The sequence below is a fragment of the Mixophyes fleayi genome, chromosome 4 (assembly GCF_038048845.1).
Source record: "Mixophyes fleayi isolate aMixFle1 chromosome 4, aMixFle1.hap1, whole genome shotgun sequence".
Classification (NCBI taxonomy): domain Eukaryota; kingdom Metazoa; phylum Chordata; class Amphibia; order Anura; family Limnodynastidae; genus Mixophyes; species Mixophyes fleayi.
In genome coordinates this window covers 7,743,077-7,762,493 of record NC_134405.1, presented here as the reverse complement: position 1 = coordinate 7,762,493, position 19,417 = coordinate 7,743,077, and the positions used below count along the sequence as shown (strand labels likewise).

At 37.0% G+C, this 19,417-nt stretch overlaps 1 protein-coding gene across 1 annotated transcript in view; it reads right to left on the bottom strand.

Annotated features, from left to right (window-relative positions):
* Nucleotides 1-19,417, bottom strand: part of LOC142149622 (uncharacterized) — a 276,122-nt gene that overhangs the window by 168,785 nt on the left and 87,920 nt on the right. The window contains 2 exon segments of the mRNA XM_075204945.1: nt 8,162-8,576; nt 13,501-13,925. Coding sequence (XP_075061046.1) covers nt 8,162-8,576; nt 13,501-13,925 — 840 coding nt within the window.

Here is a 19,417-nt window from a genome sequence, read left to right as displayed (position 1 = left end):
AATAGCCAAATTGATATCAGAATGTGAAATGCTAATTAACTAATTGTAACTGGAGCACATCCCCTGGAGAGACGTACCCCACCTTTGGATTCCTTAGCCTGAACTAGCCTATGACCTGTTTTCCCTTAAACCACCCTTGTCTGGACCTATAGAAGCAAGCTACGTCATCTCTATTGTTCACTGTGTAACACTGACTGTATATATAATCATAGCTGCACCCCCACCAGCCTCAGTCTTCACTGATCACAGTATTTAAGGGTGAATCACTGTTCACTGGTGCCCGTTGTTTGCGCAGCGCATCGCAGCGGTATGTATGTATCTTTTTGGTATTGGCTGTACTGTACTGTTGATTATATTATAATAATACATTGAACTGTTAACTTTTTACATCTGCTAAAATAAATCACTTTGTGCATTAGAAACACAATACAATCGCCTATGTAATTCTTATTTGAAAACTATAGAATTACTTTAATACTATCTTTGCCCCTAAACCATGTCATCTATCAGGTATTCTGAGCTGTTCTCTGTTAGTGACGTGTGATGGCGGGTTTTTTGAAAAAAGCACCTGTATCATGGCCTTTTACTATTAGCTACTTTCAAAGTCAGGAGATTTGACATCACAAGCCCTATATAAATCACTTGCCTGACACTTTTTTTTTGATAGGGTTTTGAGGAGAAAAGAGATAGGAGCTTGGAGGATTTAGGATTGTGAGAGTTGTTTTTGAGCGGTCTCGTGCTGCGATTTCTGATTAGAGTGTAAGTAGTCCTGTGTTCTTTTACAGTATTGTGCCTTTATTTTCTGATTTAATTTCTGTCTTGTATTTATTGTATTTGTCTAGTCCTTTGTCTCTGGTACTTGTGTGTGAGTGTGTTGTGAGTGTTTCAGTAGTTAGTCTACTTTGTCCTTAGTGTTTGTCAGTACTCTGTGTTACTTGTTTTTGTATATTACTGGACATTATGGCCAGAGATAGGAGGGGGCAGAGGGAGAGGAGAGGAAGATGGAGCTGGAGGGGACAGAGGAAGGTGAGGAAGGGTTAGAGGAGGCAGGAAAGAGCAGGAAGACCAAGTCATTTGGGAATGTGAGATTTTCTCATGACTAGAATTGTCTGTTAGTGAACAATATTGTTCCCTGCTATTAAATAATTTTAGGGAACCTGGCAGCCCGTGCGAGGCCGTGAACGCGGTGCGGCCATTAAAACGGTCAGTGGCTCACTGCCGCAAAAGATTTTCAGATATAAAGAGGAGACTTAAAGAAAAAATGGCTGAGGAAAGAAAGTCAGCAAGACGAGCAAGTGGTGGACCCCCACTTTGTGTGGAATACACTACATATGAGGAGAAGCTTCAGGAGATACTGCCCCGGGAAATTGTAGAGGGGGTCAATGTGCAGGATACAGATGCACCTTCATTTGGCCAACCAGCTGGTGAGTTATTTGCAATTTGTACTCTAACAGATATGCAAGTACACATGACTTTTTATAAAAATTTATTTGTTTTTTCCAAAAACATTTTTCAAATATACTGTATATATTTCAAATGATTATTGCTGCAAATACATTATATGCTTTATCTAATACATCCAGATTCGCCTGTAAGAGACTCCGCTCCGAATCCAAGGTCTACTCCTCCACCTTATGTGAGGGATTCTGTCCCTGAAGAACAAGCAGGTACGTGTAGTCTGTTTGGGGGAGAAACAATGGTGTTAGATGTTTTTATGTGCAAATGTTGGTGTACATGTTATATATCTTGGTTTTTATATGGTTTGCAATGAAAACATCATGTACTACACAGAGGGAGAGCTAAAATAGTAATAGCTTACCCAAGAGCACTGCCTTGCAGCATTTTGCTGCCAGCACCATTATATTTGTGTATCCAAATAATTTGCTTTTCCCTCACCCAAACATAGTCCAAATGTAGCAACACTACAGAACTCCTGTGGTGCCTTATAAATAAAGGATAATAATTTTAGAACCAGAGTGGCCATGAAAGGGCATAAATGGCAAATCTAACAGAGCGAAGAACCCATAAGTGAAGCATATGAAAGCAACCAAAAGTAGCTGACAACCCTCATATAATGTGAAGAGTGTCATTATGACATAAATGTGAGTGACCACTAGAGGGTGCAGCTAGAGGATTGTGGCACAATGGAAGCATAATACTTTTTTATAAGACATATAAAGCCAAGGTGACTACTAATATCCATATTACAGGTAAATTATACAGTGACAATTAAAAGTCTCAAAATTCAAAAATTATTTTATGAGGTCAGTAAATATGCCTTGTTGGAATTTGATGAATCCAAGTTTCTGCAACCTTCTGTTATCTAAGCTTGTTGACTCACAAGGAGTAAGCTTGGACTGCTTTATCATAGAAGTGCTACTGTGTATTTTTAATGTTAATGTTTGTTAAAAATAGGTCAGGAGAAGGACTGGATGAGCAGTGATCCAATTTGGTTCCCTAAATTTGACATTTTTTTTTTTTTTTAACTGAAATAAAGTTTATTGAATTTTCTAAGATAATTCCAATGGATACAAAAAAAAAAAAGAAATAGGGAAAGGGTAGGACATAAAGGGGAAAGGGGTACATAGTGGGGACGAAACACAACAATATGTCATAAAACACCAGCAATCTAGACATGTATCACTTTGTAGTATTTAAATATAATTATAGTCAGTTGACAAGTAAAACTAAAGATTGGCACTCTAAACATAAGTCACTTTAACTTTACAATACGGAGACTAGTCCATTCCATCCTTGTACCTAGGCCCAAAAGCAAATATTTCTTAAATCAAGGCAGGAGACACTGAGTCGGAGATATCCAGCCTATGGGGGGACTGGGATGGGGCCCCACCTCCGCCTGTGACGTAATTATGCCAGCTACGCCATTTTACTAATGGGGAAGTAGCTGCCGTAGAATACGGAACTCCTAGGGTCTCCATCTCAAAGCTGAAGTTCACTTTAGATATCACCTTAGCCAAAGACGGGGGAGACAGTTGTTTCCAGGCCTGAGCTATAGCAGCTCTGGTTGCAATGAGCACTTGGCCCATCACGTACCTGTCCCAGGAGGGAACGGAGGGGGGATAATGATGTAACAAAGCAAGCTCTGGGGAAGGAGATGTAGGATATCTAAAAACCTTTACCAACAACTGGAAAACCTCTAACCACAGGGGTTGTAGGACTGGGCATGCCCAAAAGATATGGAATATATCCCCTCTTTCAGTGCAATTACGCCAACATGTCGGGGGTACTGAGGGCCAAATTTTGTGCAGTTTCTCAGGGGTCACGTACAATCTATTCAGAAGTTTCACCAACATTTCAGTATGATTAAGGCATTTAGACATTGTGAAAGAGTTTCGAAAAATACGTTCCCATTCCTCCTCCGTGAATACTACCTGGAGATCTACCTCCCATTGGAGTTGAATTTTCGATTTGGTGATAACGACTTGCGAAGTTAAAATATTATACCAGGTAGTTATGCTAGCTTTGTTGTAACTCTTTGTCAAGTTTACCTGATATATAGCCGGGGGGGAAACTATGACTATACCTCTGAATGAGGGCTCTGACAGAAAGTGTCTAAGCTGAAGAAATTTATAAAAGTCGCTCTTCGGCAAATGATATTGTTCACTCAACTGAGAAAAGGAGGAGAGTGTACCTGAATTAAACAATTGGCCTAAAGTCAGAATCCCCCTAGATACCCATCCCGACAGGTTTAAGTCAGGAATCTGTTTTGATGCTGCTTGTATTGAGACATTTTCCGTGGGTCGAGCAAAACCCTCAGGGCCTTCACACAATCGGTCCCAGACTATCAAGGCGTCCCTGGTGAGAGCGGGCAGGTTATGGGCTTGCGGTCTCCATTCCCGAGGAGCCCAAACTAGATCAACTAAAGGAAAATCAGGATTACGAGCCTTTTCCAGGCCCACCCATGGCTTCCCACACCCTGGGAGGAACCAATCACGCATCTGAGAGAGTAAACAAGCATCATGGTATTTTCCCAGGTCGAGGAGGGCCAACCCCCCCTGTGCTTTCTTCCTAACCATACGCTGCAAGGCCATCCGAGGCGGCCTAGCCTTCTAAATTTGACATTTTTAAGGTTGAAATTGTTTTAGGGCATTGATGCTGTCCTTGTGAGAGACCTCAAATGTAGCTTTGTGCAATTTTTAAGAGTATTTCTGGTGGTAAGAACCGATTGTCATGATAAACTCTTCCCCTCCAAACATCTCTGACCACATCAAGAGATAGACCTCAGCTCAACCACAGTGCTCTACTTCTGATCTTCCACTCTCTCCCGCTCTTTAAACCTTTTTCCACTCCCATCTCTAAGACTTCTCCCAATATGCTTCCAACCAATGGAATTCCTTTCAAAACTCATCTCTTCAAGCTTGCCTACCGCACTCCCTCCTAGACCATCATGTCCACTCCAACTATTTCCTCTGTCGACCTCATCCACTCATGTCCTATCTGCATCGACTGTCTCTCATTACTCCCTCTCTCTAGAATGTAAGCTATCATGGGCAGAGTCCTCTATTCCGTAAAACTCATGTCTGTCAGTCTCATATGACTCTGATATGGCAGAGTCTTCTGTTGTTTGTTCACTCTCACACATAGAACTCATACTTGTATCCATACTAGCCTTATGCCAGCTCATGAGTATCCATGTACATGTTGTTATACTTAATTGTATTTATGTATATGTTAATATGTTTATTATATTCATGTTTGTCATATCTGTAATATGTGTGTTATATTTGTAAGCTGATTGTCCAGCGTTATGGAATCTGTGGTGAACTATATATAAACAATGATGATGAAGATGAGGAATGTCGTCAGAAGTATTAAAATTAAATAAGTCTGTGATGGAGGCTTCAATATCGAGAGCTAAAGATCAAATTAGAAGCAGTGATTAATCCAACCGCATTTAGTATTGTTGTAGGACGTTAACGAAATGAAATGATAAGAAAATCCGCCATAATGTGTCCATAAAATGGGAACAATCTATGGGAAGGTTGTCCATAATGGGCATTGCTATATGGGAGTGGTGGGTACAGAATAGTTATTATTTATTTACATTTTTTTCATGCAAATAATGCAGCTCAAGTAGGACAGTAATTTTATGCGATGCCCTGGAGGTGGTCTGACGGTATTGGAGCTGATGGATATGTATATATATATATATATATGTATATATATTAATATATATTGTTATGTACGTATTGTCGCTAACCAATAACGATTGCCGAGTCTCGATTTGTGTTTCCAACGCACAAAAATTTATTCGCAAAAGGTAGTATAATATGTTCAAGCGAAGTGATAATAAATACAGCCGTTACTTATCGCAGGCGCTCTGGATCCAGTGCAGTCATTCAATCCTGAAGTCTGGGGACAAGATGTTTGAACACTGGATGAGAAGCTGCTGCTTATATGCACACAGAATTACAGTAATACAATGGAGATGGTATAGCTTGCTTCTATTGGTCCAGGTTTCAGGAAGGTCTCAGGGGTCATCATCATTGGCTACTTCATACTAAAGAATCCAAAGGAGGGGGTCATCTCTCCAGGGGGTATACTCTGCTCTTCCCGCCAAGATTCCTTAGTCTTAAGTAGTTCATAATTCCCTATCATTCATAACTCGTGTATGCACTCTGCGATTCCTTCGCAGAGTGAACCAAACAGTAAAAAATGTTAAAAGGTTTATTATGATACCACATATGATATGATTCCTTCAACCTGTTCCATATATTTCACTAATGTGCATATAACATATAATATATAACATAAATACTACAATATTCCAACATAAATGACTATGTGTTGCAACTACTATTAATGTGTACTATTTTAGAAGTATGCGTGTTTGTGCGAATGTATGGTAAAAGACCAATTACTGTTGCTGCCACGTGTAGTAGCTGCGTACGCCCTTCCACGCCGTAGTGTGCCCTTGTACGCCGTAGCGTACCGTACGCATCTTTTCAGACAAAGACAACCAAGTTTGCTCGACATTAATTGAAAGGGCTTTATCCAATTTGCTGACTTCGACAATATATATAATGGATAGATGTGTGTTAAGTTTACTTCATTAGCCACACTTACACTGTGAGTTGTTGTCCCTCTGGATGACAGGAGACAAGGAAAGACAGCAGCTAGCAGGGAATACTAGGTATGTTTTCTTTTACTCAGCAATTGCTGATTGTCAGTAAGACCCTGTGCCTGATTCATCAAGTCATGTAAACTGAGAGAAATATGCGCTTTAATGTAAAACACCCAGTAATTAGTTCTGCAGATTCCAGAGTTCAACATTTAAACAATCTGAAAGACCTATTCAATTTATGTCACCTGTTAATAATATAGGCATTAATGATAAAAATGTTTTTAAAAAAGTGTATTTTTATTTTTTTCCCCAAATGAAATTCATTTATTATATGTTTTTAATGTCTACTGAACATAAAATACATTTTTACAGTTCCTCCTGATTACAAACACATGTTATATCATGCATATGAGACTGTCATCACTAGTAATCAGGACCTAAACTAGTCCTGTAGCTGGAGCAAGAGATACAGTTGAAAATCAAGTACCTGAGAAATTCCCAGAGCTTGAATCTGATGTGGCTCCGTGCGCTCGTGTTTGACACCCCTTACTGTACATAGAATAAGGAGCAAACTCCTTCCCTGCCCGTTCACTCCCAGAAATCGTAACCTGTAGAAAGTGTCTTTGCGTATGAAGATGAATTGAACATTGCTGCTTTTAGTTGTGAATGGTCCGGTTCTGGGAATGTGCAGATTAAATTTGCGGTTTATACGCAAAAAATCAGCATTTATGTTCCTTGATGAATCAGACCCTGTGTTTATATTTCAGTTTAGGGGAAAGAACACATAGCTAATACATTTGCTGTATGTTATCAATGTGTTCTTTGCTGTGTTTTCATTATTGGTTGTCATATTGTCAGCATGGATGACCACCTAATTATCACCCCTGGTTCCACCATCTAAAATGCAGCAGAGTGTACAGTAGTCTATACTACTGAATATAGATATTAGATCCACGATCAAAAACATAATCTACACATTTATCAATGTAAGATGTTATTAAACATCAGGGGCTAGATTTACTAAGCTGCGGGTTTGAAAAAGTGAGGATGTTGCCTATAGCAACCAATCAGATTCTAGCTGTCATTTTGTAGAAAGTACTAAATAAATGAATGCTAGAATCTGATTGGTTGCTATAGGCAACATCCCCACTTTTTCAAACCCGCAGCTTAGTCAATCTAGCCCCAATTGTGATAGAAACAGCTGCCAGTAACATAAATGGTAATTACAGATATTGTGTGATCATGGTCCTTCAGTCTATATACAGGTCAGTGCTGTCTGATTTGGATCACTATAAAGTATAAAAGAAATACTTATTTAAGACCTTTACAAGTAATCTGGAATGTCTATAAATTCAGTCTATATATAGGTCAGTGCTGTCTGATGACAATGACTATAGAGTATAAAAAAATACAATTGATGGTACCTTGGGAAACAATGTGTCCTCAGTTGGACTTATTTAATAACATGGTGTGAAGAACAAGGATGTGCTGTAACCCATAGCAACCTGATATCAGCTATTAACAGTCCGATGTCATAAAACCAGCGAATGTGATGATCTGATTGGTTGTTATGGGATACAGCAACCAGTATTTTACATTTAACATTTACTAAACAACCCTTTCTGAGTATATAGTTGTCATAACAGACATAGAAAAGACAGTAATAGAATGGTATGAGAGAAAGATTATGGAGATTATGAAAGATTATGTTATATATAACATAGACCAAGAGGGAAACATGTAATGTGAAACAGGGCAGTGTACAGGGTTATTGTAGAAATGTTCAGTACTTATAGCTCTGTCTGTCATAGAAGTAATCACAGTACTGAGAAGAGCTGCTGGAACTCTCTACTAGTTAGAAACTTTTTTCTTATACTAGTCATAGCACCTGCATGAGCAGAACAGCAGTATATTACAGAGCTCAGCAAGGGCTGCCACATCGTCATTGTCTACCACTAGTAGTATAGAGCTCTAGCTCATATTAGGAAATCCATGCCAGGTGAAAAGATGTCCCCAAGTCCAATAACCAGACTGCTCTAGTCTTTTATGGTTTATATCCTGTGTGAATCTTCTGATGTCTAACAAGACTTGATTTTTGGGTGAAACATTTGCTACATTCAGAGCATTTAAATGGTTTCTCTCCTGCGTGAATCATGTGATGTACAATAAGCTTTGATTTCAAGGTAAAACATTTGCTACAAGCAGAGCATTTAAATGGTTTCTCTCCTGTGTGAGTCCTCTGATGTACGATAAGCTTTGATTTCTGGGTAAAACATTTGCTACACTCAGAGCAATTAAATGGTTTCTCTCCTGTGTGAATCATCTGATGTCTTACAAGAGTTGACTTCCGGGTAAAACATTCGCTACATTCAGAACACTTAAATTGTTTCTCTCCTGTGTGAATCATCTGATGTTGTACAAGATTTGCCCTGTGGCTAAAACACTTGCTACATTCAGAGCATTTAAATGGTTTCTCTCCTGTGTGAATCCTGTGATGGACAATAAGCTTTGACTTAAATGAAAATGTTTTGTCACATTCAGAGCACAGATAGGGCTTCTCTCCTATTAGATCCATCATGTGTTTTACAACAAATTAGTTGTAGATAGTTTCTCCTTTTCAAATTTGAAGTTAGCTACTGTAAGAATTGATCACTGTAGTATAGATGACTTGTAGGTGAGTTTTTGGAACACTCAGATGCTCAGAGAACAAGGACCTTTCCAGTATGTCTTCTGTTATTAATGGGAATCCTGCTCATTAATTCACCTGTAAGCAAAAAGAGTGTTAAGATTTAGCAGCCTAATCATTACATTAATGAAACTACTTGAACAATAGTAACGTTATATTGGATACGGAATACAAACATGTTTTATACACTAATAATTATGACTCAGACATTAATCATTGTTTTTATTTTTGTGCACAGTGATACAGAAACATATATACTTAAATTAAATCTGTGAAGGTTTATCTGTACTAAATAGACTCACCACAGACTCACTATTATTTAACAGTTTACATCTTTAGATGTAGGTGTTTCACAACAAGTACACTAAAGAAGTAATAGTATTAAAAATTCAAATTATACACTCTGTAGTAATGTAATATATAGTCAGTAAATCATGCATCAGCAACCTAAAGGGGGGTCCTGCCCAGTACTAGAAATGTGTATCTAATAATGTGACCACTGAGTACATATCTATATATCTTCACAAGAATAAACTTTGTGGCGCTGACTGATTACAAAATAATAATAATAAACAAATAAAAATAAAATAAAATAACACCATACAGGAGGCTGCTCTTTCCTTAGACACCTGCTCCAGGTATATCTACAAAGTATCACACAAGCAAAAGCACCAAACAATGTAGTGTTATCAAACAATTTTAAATAAACAGTGATGTGCTCTAATCAATATGTGTTGTCTTCTTCAAACAATTCGCTGAAAGTTCTCTTCAAAAAAGTTTTATTCATACAAAAGAGGTTTTTCTATATCTAGCTACACCAGAACCATAGGGGAAAGCAGATACATATAATGTACAATGTATCATCAGGATATATAAAGTTCAACACATGTTTTCCCAGCTTTGTCTTGCAATAACACTTTTACTAATAGATAATACAAAGTACAGAATTTACAATGCACAGTAGTGAATGCTAATAATTGTAATTCTGTAAATATCAGTATATTCTTATGTATAATATAATTACCTTACTCTGAAGATTTCTCCTTCTATCTCTTTCCCTCCTGATCATTCTTACTGTTCCATCCTTCCAGCTCTCCAGCCACCAACTCACTAACACTGGGCTGATACTGCCTATTTATAGTCATTCCTCCCCATCTCTCTTCAATAGTTCCCGGGATGACCAGAAGGTTCTCAGACTGTTTGTCTCCAGGTCTCTCATGTAAATCTCACTGACATGTAAATGAGGTATAAACATTCCTACTTACTACAAAGGAAAATTCTAATTAGACCTTGGCAGGTGGTAAAATCTCACATTTTCATTAGATCAGCGCAGTCTGACATCCTGTTATGTCAACAAATGGACCTATTGTTTAGGGTTAATCTATTATCTAGACAGAGAGTGTGAGCAGAAAGGTATGTTCTGAATATCGATAGTAACACTAACATCAATATTATTCATTGTTAAAAATAAACCATTACAAAATATATAAGTAAATTAATTTGTAAAGGCAGATTATTAATGATATTCATCTAGATTAAACTAGAATTATATATATCAAAGAACCCACTTTAAAACAATCAAATTATTTTTACTGAATAGAAAACTTTTTTTCAATTGTTAAAAAGCAGCTGATAGCACCCTCAGGAGCATGATTCAAAGATTTATGTACACAGTGATTAGAAATAGCCGTTAGGATACTATATCAGATAAGTTAATGTCAGCAGAGTTCATAGAACAGAGTTGAATAGCTCACTGTGCAATGCATGAATATTTATAAACATTACCATACATTTGCAATATATGTATAAATATGGACTTTTCTAGGTTGTAACTTAAATTCTAATAAAAACACTGAAAAGATAAGTTGTTATTATTATTATTATTAAAATACAGCAAATATATCAGCTATGTCTTTTTTATCTATACTGAAATTTGAACACAGGGTCTTACTGCCAATAATTATTAGCTCAGTATAAGAAAATATACATCAAATTATTATTTATTTTTTAGGTGTGATAAAAGGTCTGCTGCACCGTACTTGACATATACAGTCAGCATTGTTCTTTAGCCCATTACATAATACATATTACATGAAAAAAATATAAAGACCTGACATATTGAATAAACAAACACAAACAGATAACAGGGTAATGTAGATTAAATTATTTACAAGACAGGAAGTGAGAGTTAATGTAATGTCCAATGTGCAGTAATCCTGAACTCAAGAGAACAGGCCTAAGGAAGCATGCCAAGAGGTAGCGAGACTGATGGAATAGTAGAAAGAGTACACGAGGAAAGAAGTCCCTCCACATGAGAAATTACGTCCTAAAGGAAGAAGGAAGAAATAAATAGGGTGGTTCCGAGTGGGGGAATGGAGATGGTAGACAATAAATGGGAGTTAGAAGAAGGGCTGATAGGCTTCAATGAACAAATTAGTCTTAAGGGCATGTTTAAAGCTTTGGAGAGTAGAGATTAATCTAATAGGGCATGGGAGATCATTTCACAACTGGGGAGCAGCCCAGGTGAAGTCCTGGAGGCAGCAGTAGGAAGAGGTATTCAGTGAAGTAGTGAGGTGGCAGTCACTGGCAGAGCAGCCACAAGTATTGGATGAGAGATTTGTATTTTAGGAGTTTAAAATTTAATTCCGTAGGCTTCAAGGAATCAATGTAGGGACTGGCGGAGAGGGCATCAGAGATAGTGCAGAGGGAGAGAGAAAACAGTTGTGAAGCAGCATTGAGGGTAGATTTAAGAGGGGGAAGTTTGGAGTTGGATAGGCCAGAGTGAAAAAGGCTACAGTAATCAAGGCAAGAGATTACCAGGAAGCGAATACGAGTTTTGATGGCTCCCATGTGAGAAAGACCTGGATCTTGGATATATACCAGAGGTTTGAAGTAAAGAGAAGAGTCGAGGATGACCCCCTAGGCAGCAGATTTCAGGGACAGAAAGGAGGGTAGTGTTATTAACAGAAAGAGAGAGGGGGGGCAAGGGTGTCCTGGAGGGGAGGGGATTATTTCGGTCTAGAAATATTAAGTTTAAGAAAGCACTGGGATAGTCAAGATGAGATGACCATGTGACAGCAGGAGACACAACAGATACTCTGAGAAGCAGACATGTCTACATCTGAGGGTATTTTATTAAGGCAGCACCAAGAAAATAATCAGCCTTAGAAATGTCAAATTTAGAAAAATAAATTGGATCTCTTTTCACCCAATCTTTCCCTTGACCTATTTTTTTTTAAAAAAGCAACATCCTATTTTTAAAATTCACACAATACAGTAAAAAGTTCCAGTTTTCAGCCAAAGCTAACAGAAGGCAAAGGGAAATGTCCGCTAAAATGTCTGTATAACCGCTCTGTATGACTTAGTGGGATGTAGCAGCCAAACAGTCCCTGACAGTGATTTGAGGTAGTGACGAAGTCTATTATTCTGAGTCACAATAGGGAATAGCTCTGTGTCTCACAGTCTGGCATATCGTCTCACATGGCCGGTTAGACCAAATATGGAAAGAACAGACTGACAGAACCAGAATTCCTGCTCAGCCTTCCAATTAAGTAGCACACTCTCAGACAGTATGCACCCTAGTTTTATACCCTGCTGTAGTAATATTCCCTATAGTGAACTCTATTGTGCCAATATATTCTGGGCTGACTTGGGGCTATACTTTTCTTATCTGTCCCAAGTTAATAGGGCTCAGTGAGAACATCATCAAATTGCCTTTCAACCCACACAATCTGGAAAGCTTGTTAAGTCCCATTGATTAAACAATAAGCCCACATTATCTATGGCTCCCAACTGCCTAATTTTCAGAAACCACTAGGTAGACAATATGCAAACATAAACAGTGAATTGCACGGAGTTAACTAGATAACTAACTTTATAACACAATAGCTGTACTATGTTCCTTAAGAACAGAAGTGTACAATCTTGCGAGTGTACGCCATGTTACGTTACTGGGCAGTTCATGTATATTTTGCAGTTATATGCAGAAGGAAGGAATTATATTTGATACCAATTGTATTTTGTTGCTCTCCATAGGGGCCACCCTTCTTTGCCCACAGAGAGCAGACCCATTTTAGAGATCAGTGACACCAAGGAGTGCAGCCAGAACAATTAAGACCACTGTGAATGTGAAAACAAAAGATAATATAGTCCAGCGCTCTAAAGAAATAATATGCAGATCACTATGTGTAGGCATGTGCATAAATAGAGGAAAAAGAAAAAACAACCAATAGGGCGCTAACGGGTTTACTTCCTTAGGGAGCTTCACCAACCGCAGCTACAACAATATGCAGAAACTGTTACTGCTAAAAAGGTCAAAACTTAGAATAAAAATAAAAGAAGAGCACTGTTTGAAATAAAAAAAAGTAGTATAAAATCCAATCCATTGATTTTATTAATATATAACAATTTTAAATAATATAAAATAGTCATACATATCTAACAACACAATATACAGATACTAGTGTAGGCAAGTGGCATTTTGTAAAGGCAAATTTCAAAATACAGACATCCAAACTCACTAAAGATATTCAATTAGCTCACATTAGATCAGTCTCTTTGGGGGGTGGTTTCATCAACCTCTGATAAAACTGCCCGAAAGAGGCGCCAAAACGAGTCAGAAATATACTAGTTGGTAAGTGTATTAATTTTTCGAGCTCATCAATCACTAACGCTCACTGTGGTCTTTACATTCAGACCATTTAAATGGTTTCTGTCCTGTGTGAGTCATCTGATGTTTTAGAAGAGTTGATCTCTGAGTAAAACATTTACTACACTCAGAACATTTAAATGGTTTCTCTCCTGTGTGAATCATCTGATGTTTTAGAAGAGTAGACTTCTGAGTAAAACATTTACTACACTCAGAACATGTAAATGGTTTCTCTCCTGTGTGAGTCAACTGATGTCTTACAAGAACTGACTTCTGGGTAAAACACTTGCTACACTCAGAACATTTAAATGGTTTCTCTCCTGTGTGAATCCTCTGATGTACAATAAGCTTTGATTTCTGGGTATAACATTTGCTACACTCAGAGCAATTAAATGGTTTGTCTCCTGTGTGAATCCTCTGATGTGTAATCAGTTTTGACTTACATGAAAATGTTTTCTCACATTCAGAGCACAGATAGGGATTCTCTCCTTTTAGATTCATCATGTGTTTGACAACAAATTAGTTGTAGAGAGTTTCTCCCATTCAGAAATGAAGTTAGCTGCTATAAAGAAGAATTGATCACTGTAGTATATATGACTTGTAGGTGAATTTTTTGGAACACAGAGATGCTCAGAGAACAAGGACGTTCCCAAGATGTCTTCTGTTATTAATGGGAATCCTGCTAATTAATTCACCTGTAAGCAAAAATAATGTTAACATTTAGCAGCCTAATCATTACATTAATGAAACTACTGGAATAATAGTAATGTTATATTGGATACGGAATACAAAAATGTTTTTTACACTAACAACTATGAATCAGTCATTGACCATTGTTTTTATTTTTGTGTACAGCGATACAGAAACATACATACTTAAATGAAAACTGTGAAGGCCTATCTGTACTAAATACACTCCCCACAGACTCACTAGTATTTAACAAGTTACATCTTTAGATGTAGGTGTTTTTCCAGTGAATAAAATTCACAACAAGTACACTAAAGAAGAACAAGTGTTAAAAATTAGACACTCTGGAGTAATGTAATATATAGTCAGTAAATCATGCAGCAGCAACATAAAGGGGGGTAGTACCCAGTACTAGAAAGGTGATTCTAATAAAGTGACCACTGAGTGCATATCTATATATATATTCACAAGAATAAACTTTGTGGCACTAACTGATTACCCAATATTAAGTGATAGACAAATACAAATCAAATAAATTAACACCATACAGGAGGCTGCTCTTTCCTTAGACACTTGTTCCAGGTATATATCTACAAAGCATCACACACAAAAGCACCAAACAGTGTAGTGTTATCAAACAAATTTAAATAAACAATGATGTGCTCTAATCAATATCCGTATACCAAAAGAAATTAGATATAAATCTTATCTGAGATATCTGTTGTCTTCTTCAATTATTTGGCTAAAGAATATATTCTAGAAAGTTCTACTTACAAAAAAGATAGCGAATATCTTAGCACAGATTTTGACACTTTTCATTGTGTGATTCTAATACATACAGTATTTATGATACATACATATCATTTTTTATTGATATAATTATTGCCACACAAAATTCATTATCATATATACAATTATTGGCTCATGAGAATATTTGGACCTTAATCTTAATTGTACAACCAAATTTAGTTTATACGATTATGGGAGAATACACTTATAACAATACTATATCTACAACATAATATCTCCAAATATTTGTGTATATATCAGTACATTATTATGTATAATATAATTACCTTACTCTGAAGATTTCTCCTTCTATCTCTTTCCTTCCAGATCATTCTTACTGTTCCCTCCTTCCAGCTCTCCAGCCACCAACTCACTAACACTGGGCTGATACTGCCTATTTATAGTCATTCCTCCCCATCTCTCTTCAATAGTTCCCGGGATGACCAAAATATATTCTCACACTGTTTGTCTCAGGTCTCTCATGTTTATCTCATTGATATGTAAATGAGGTATAAACATTCCCACTTACAACAAAGGAAAATTCTAATTAGACCTTGGCAGGTGGCAACATCTCACATTCTAATTAGATCAGCGCAGTCTGACATCCTGTTATGTCAACAAATGGACCTATTGTTTAGGATTCATCTATTATCTAGACAGAGAGTGTGAGCAGAAAGGTATGTTCTGAATATCAACTGTAACACTGACATAACTAAAATGAATTGCTAAGAATAAACCATCACAAAATATATAAATAAATTAATTTGTTATGGTAGATTATTAATGATATTCATCTAAATTCAGTCAGAATGATAGAAATCACAGAACCTAATTTAAAATAATCAAATTAATTTTACAGAATAGAAAACTCCTTTTCACTTGTTAAAAAGCAGGTGATAGCACCCTCAGGAACATGATTCAAACATTGATGTATGCAATGATTAGAATAAGCCGTTAGGATAATATATCAGATAAGTTAATATCAGCCGAGTTCAGAGAACAGACTTGAACAGCTAACTTAGCAATGTCAATCATTCATAGAATCGAAGATTGTAAGGAGACAGTCAGTATAAAGGTGATTAACGTTGAGATCTAAAACCCTTCAATTACCAGTATTTTGGCTTAAAATGACAGGGAAAAATCTTCTCTCAATACATATTGAATTTCTCAGACCTTATGTCCCTCCTGGTACCGTGAGCTGACACAGCTGAAATGCTGAAAGCAGAGATCTACTTCTGAGAATAATGTGACCAATCCTTATGGAGACTGTAGTAAGAACCTTGACATGTTTCCGTGCTGTTGGACTTTCATCAGAAGGATGAATCCAGGTGACACAGTCTCAGTATTTATATGTGATGTATTCATCACAACTGATCACTAATCACCTGTACAACGGAAAGACGAATGTCTAATACTTTAAGTATTGCCAAAAGGCTCAATGATATTTCATATATAAAACTGAAAACATATATTAAACATGCATTAAAAGATCATATATATATATATATATATATATATAAATGTATGTATGTTTTTTTTTATATATATATATATATATATATATATATGTGTATGTATTTTTATATATATATATATATATATATATATATATATATATATATAAATAAGCACATAGATAGGGCGCCAAAATGGTGTAGTATTGTTTGTGTTAACAGTACTGAGAGATACATATTGATGAAAATATTAAAGGAAGTTCACTATCATTTATAGGTGGAAGTGAAAGTCTCACAAAAGATATAGTGCAAATGTGAACATATATGGCACATCGTGAGCAGAGAGTTCATGCAATCCCAAGGATATCCTTTCCAATACGGCAAATGCGTACCAAATAAACAATCTTTAGCGCTTATCTGTATAATGAGCAATTTCTCCAAACATCCCATGATAACTCCGATAATGGCACTTCTTGTATAGCTGTGATCTCTATAGATGCTGCTGAGACATCTCAGCAGTACACAGAATAGGTAGAAAGAAAAACCATCATAGTGTAACACTGTAAATTCAGCAGATTTATTGCACTGAAAATAAGTATCACACTTACATAAGGACAAGTATAAAATGCTTATCTGGGTTTCTTTGTGACATCCATCCATCAGCGAATGGTATCTTCTGTCTGGTTCAGCTGTTACATCCTATAGAAGCTAAGTCACAGTGTCAGCTCCAGATCAAGAAACAAAGAATAAATAGTCCCACAATAGAATCTCTAGTCCTCAACGCGTTTCGTCTGTGTATTTCTCAGACATTAGATGGTGCATGATCAAATACAGCGGGTGAAATAAGTATTGAACACATCAACATTTTTCTCAGTAATTATATATTTAATGGGGCTATTGTAATGAAATTTACACCACATGTCAGCAGCAACCCTTGCAATCCACACATGCAAAAAAATCAAACCATTGATGTCCATAAATTAAGATTTCTGCAATAATGTAAAATGACACAGGGAAAAAGTATTGAACACATGAAGAAAGGGAGGAGCAAAAAGGCATGGAAAGCCAAGACACCAACTGAAATCTATTAGTAATTAGAAAGCAATCCTGCCAGCTGGTTCAGCCAAAACTGATGACCTATAAAAAGGTGTCTCATTACGAAGGTGTCACACAAGAAACATCTCATGATGGGTAAAAGCAAAGAGCTCTCTCAATACATTTGCTACCTTATTGTTGCAAAACATACTGATTGCATTGGTTACAGATGGATCTCTAAACTGCTGAATGTTCCAGTGAGCACTATTGGGGCCATAATCCGGAAGTGGACAGAACATCATTCATCATAAACCAGCCTCTACCAGGTGCACCTCGCAAGATTTCTGACAGAGAAATGAAAAAAATTATCAGAAGGGTTCTCCAAGAACCAAGGACCACTTGCGGAGAGCTTCAGAAAGACCTGGATTTAGCAATTGTTTCAAAGAAAACAATAAGTAATGCACTCAACCGCCATGGTCTGTATGCACGCTCACCATGCAAGACTCCTTTGCTGAAGAAAAAACATGTTGAAGCTTGGTATAAAGTTTGCTGCACAACATTTGGAAAAGCCTGTGAAATACTGGGAGAATATAGTGTGGTCAGATGAGAGCAAAATTGAAATCTTTGGATGCCGTAATACACACCGTGATTGGTGGAGAAATGGCGCTGCACATCACCCCATAAACACCATACCAACAGTGAAGTTTGGAGGTGGGAACATCGTGGTGTGGGGCTGTTTTTCTGCACACGGTACTGGCATACTACATGTGGTTGAAGGAAGGATGAATGGAAAAATGTACCTAGACATTCTGGATAAAAATCTCCTGTCATTTACCAGGATGGCAGCAGATTTGTAATCTGTAATGTTTTGTCATTAATAACTATATTATTAACAGGTCACATCAATTACAGCTTTTTTTTCTGTGCGTTATTTTGGAACTTGATATTCCACATATGTATGGGATGTATCCCACAGTGTATTATCTGATAGAGCAGAGCGCACATAGACCCGTATTCATCAACACACGTATCTTTACATCCGCTCCTTGTTGTATATGGATGTGCGCATACCCGATGGACGTCTGTTTTTAAAAAAACGCACATTAGATTACATTACCCTAACACTTACCTTTCATGACAATCGGCATTGACGCTTTAAAAGTGGTGATATCTCAGGCGCCATTCTAAATGATGTCAAAACACCCTGCCGGCATTACTGGTGGTCGTGATTTGTCATCAGACTGTCAGGGACTTCTTTTGTCATTATGAAGGTCCGTCTGCATTTATTAACTGTCGGGCAAGTAGGTTTTGTTAATTCTTTTGTCGTTCTACTCACTGTCGTAAACAATGTTACATGGGTGAGAATGATAAATACTAGGGGGTAACTGGAAATATTGAAGACACCGAGACCAGATTGAACAGTCACAGGGAAATTCTTATTGTTTGGTAACCAGTTTATTTGCAGAGTCATTTTGTGTAATGCTGAATATGGATACTTGATGTTTTCTCTGTCTCATGCATTGAAAATGAAAATATACCCCAAGTTCGTTGTACTGTACACTGTATATGTTATATTTTACCTGACCTGTATTTGTTATAGTCATGATAAAGCTAAAAGTCAGAAATTAATTATGTCACCTGGATTTCCTGCAAAACACTGGGCTCACTTAGAAAATAATAAGGAAAACACTAGTACAGAGAGCCTCATGTTCTTCTATTGTCGAAGTCGTATAATTGGATGAACGAAAGTATATTGGTTAATATTGTTTTGCCGTGCAATAGCGATCCGTACGGCACGTAACACGTGGCATGGTGCGATCACACGGTAAAATATGCACGCACGCACGCACACGCACTATAACATTTAGTTTCATATATATATTTATAGATTACATTACAAAGTGATTTATGAGCAGACAGTATTTGGTTTATTATTAGTTTATATACTATGATTATATGTACACTTTAGTGTTATCTAAGGTTTAGGTTATGGGAAATGTGTCATGTCTGATATCATACTAATCCCCTATTCA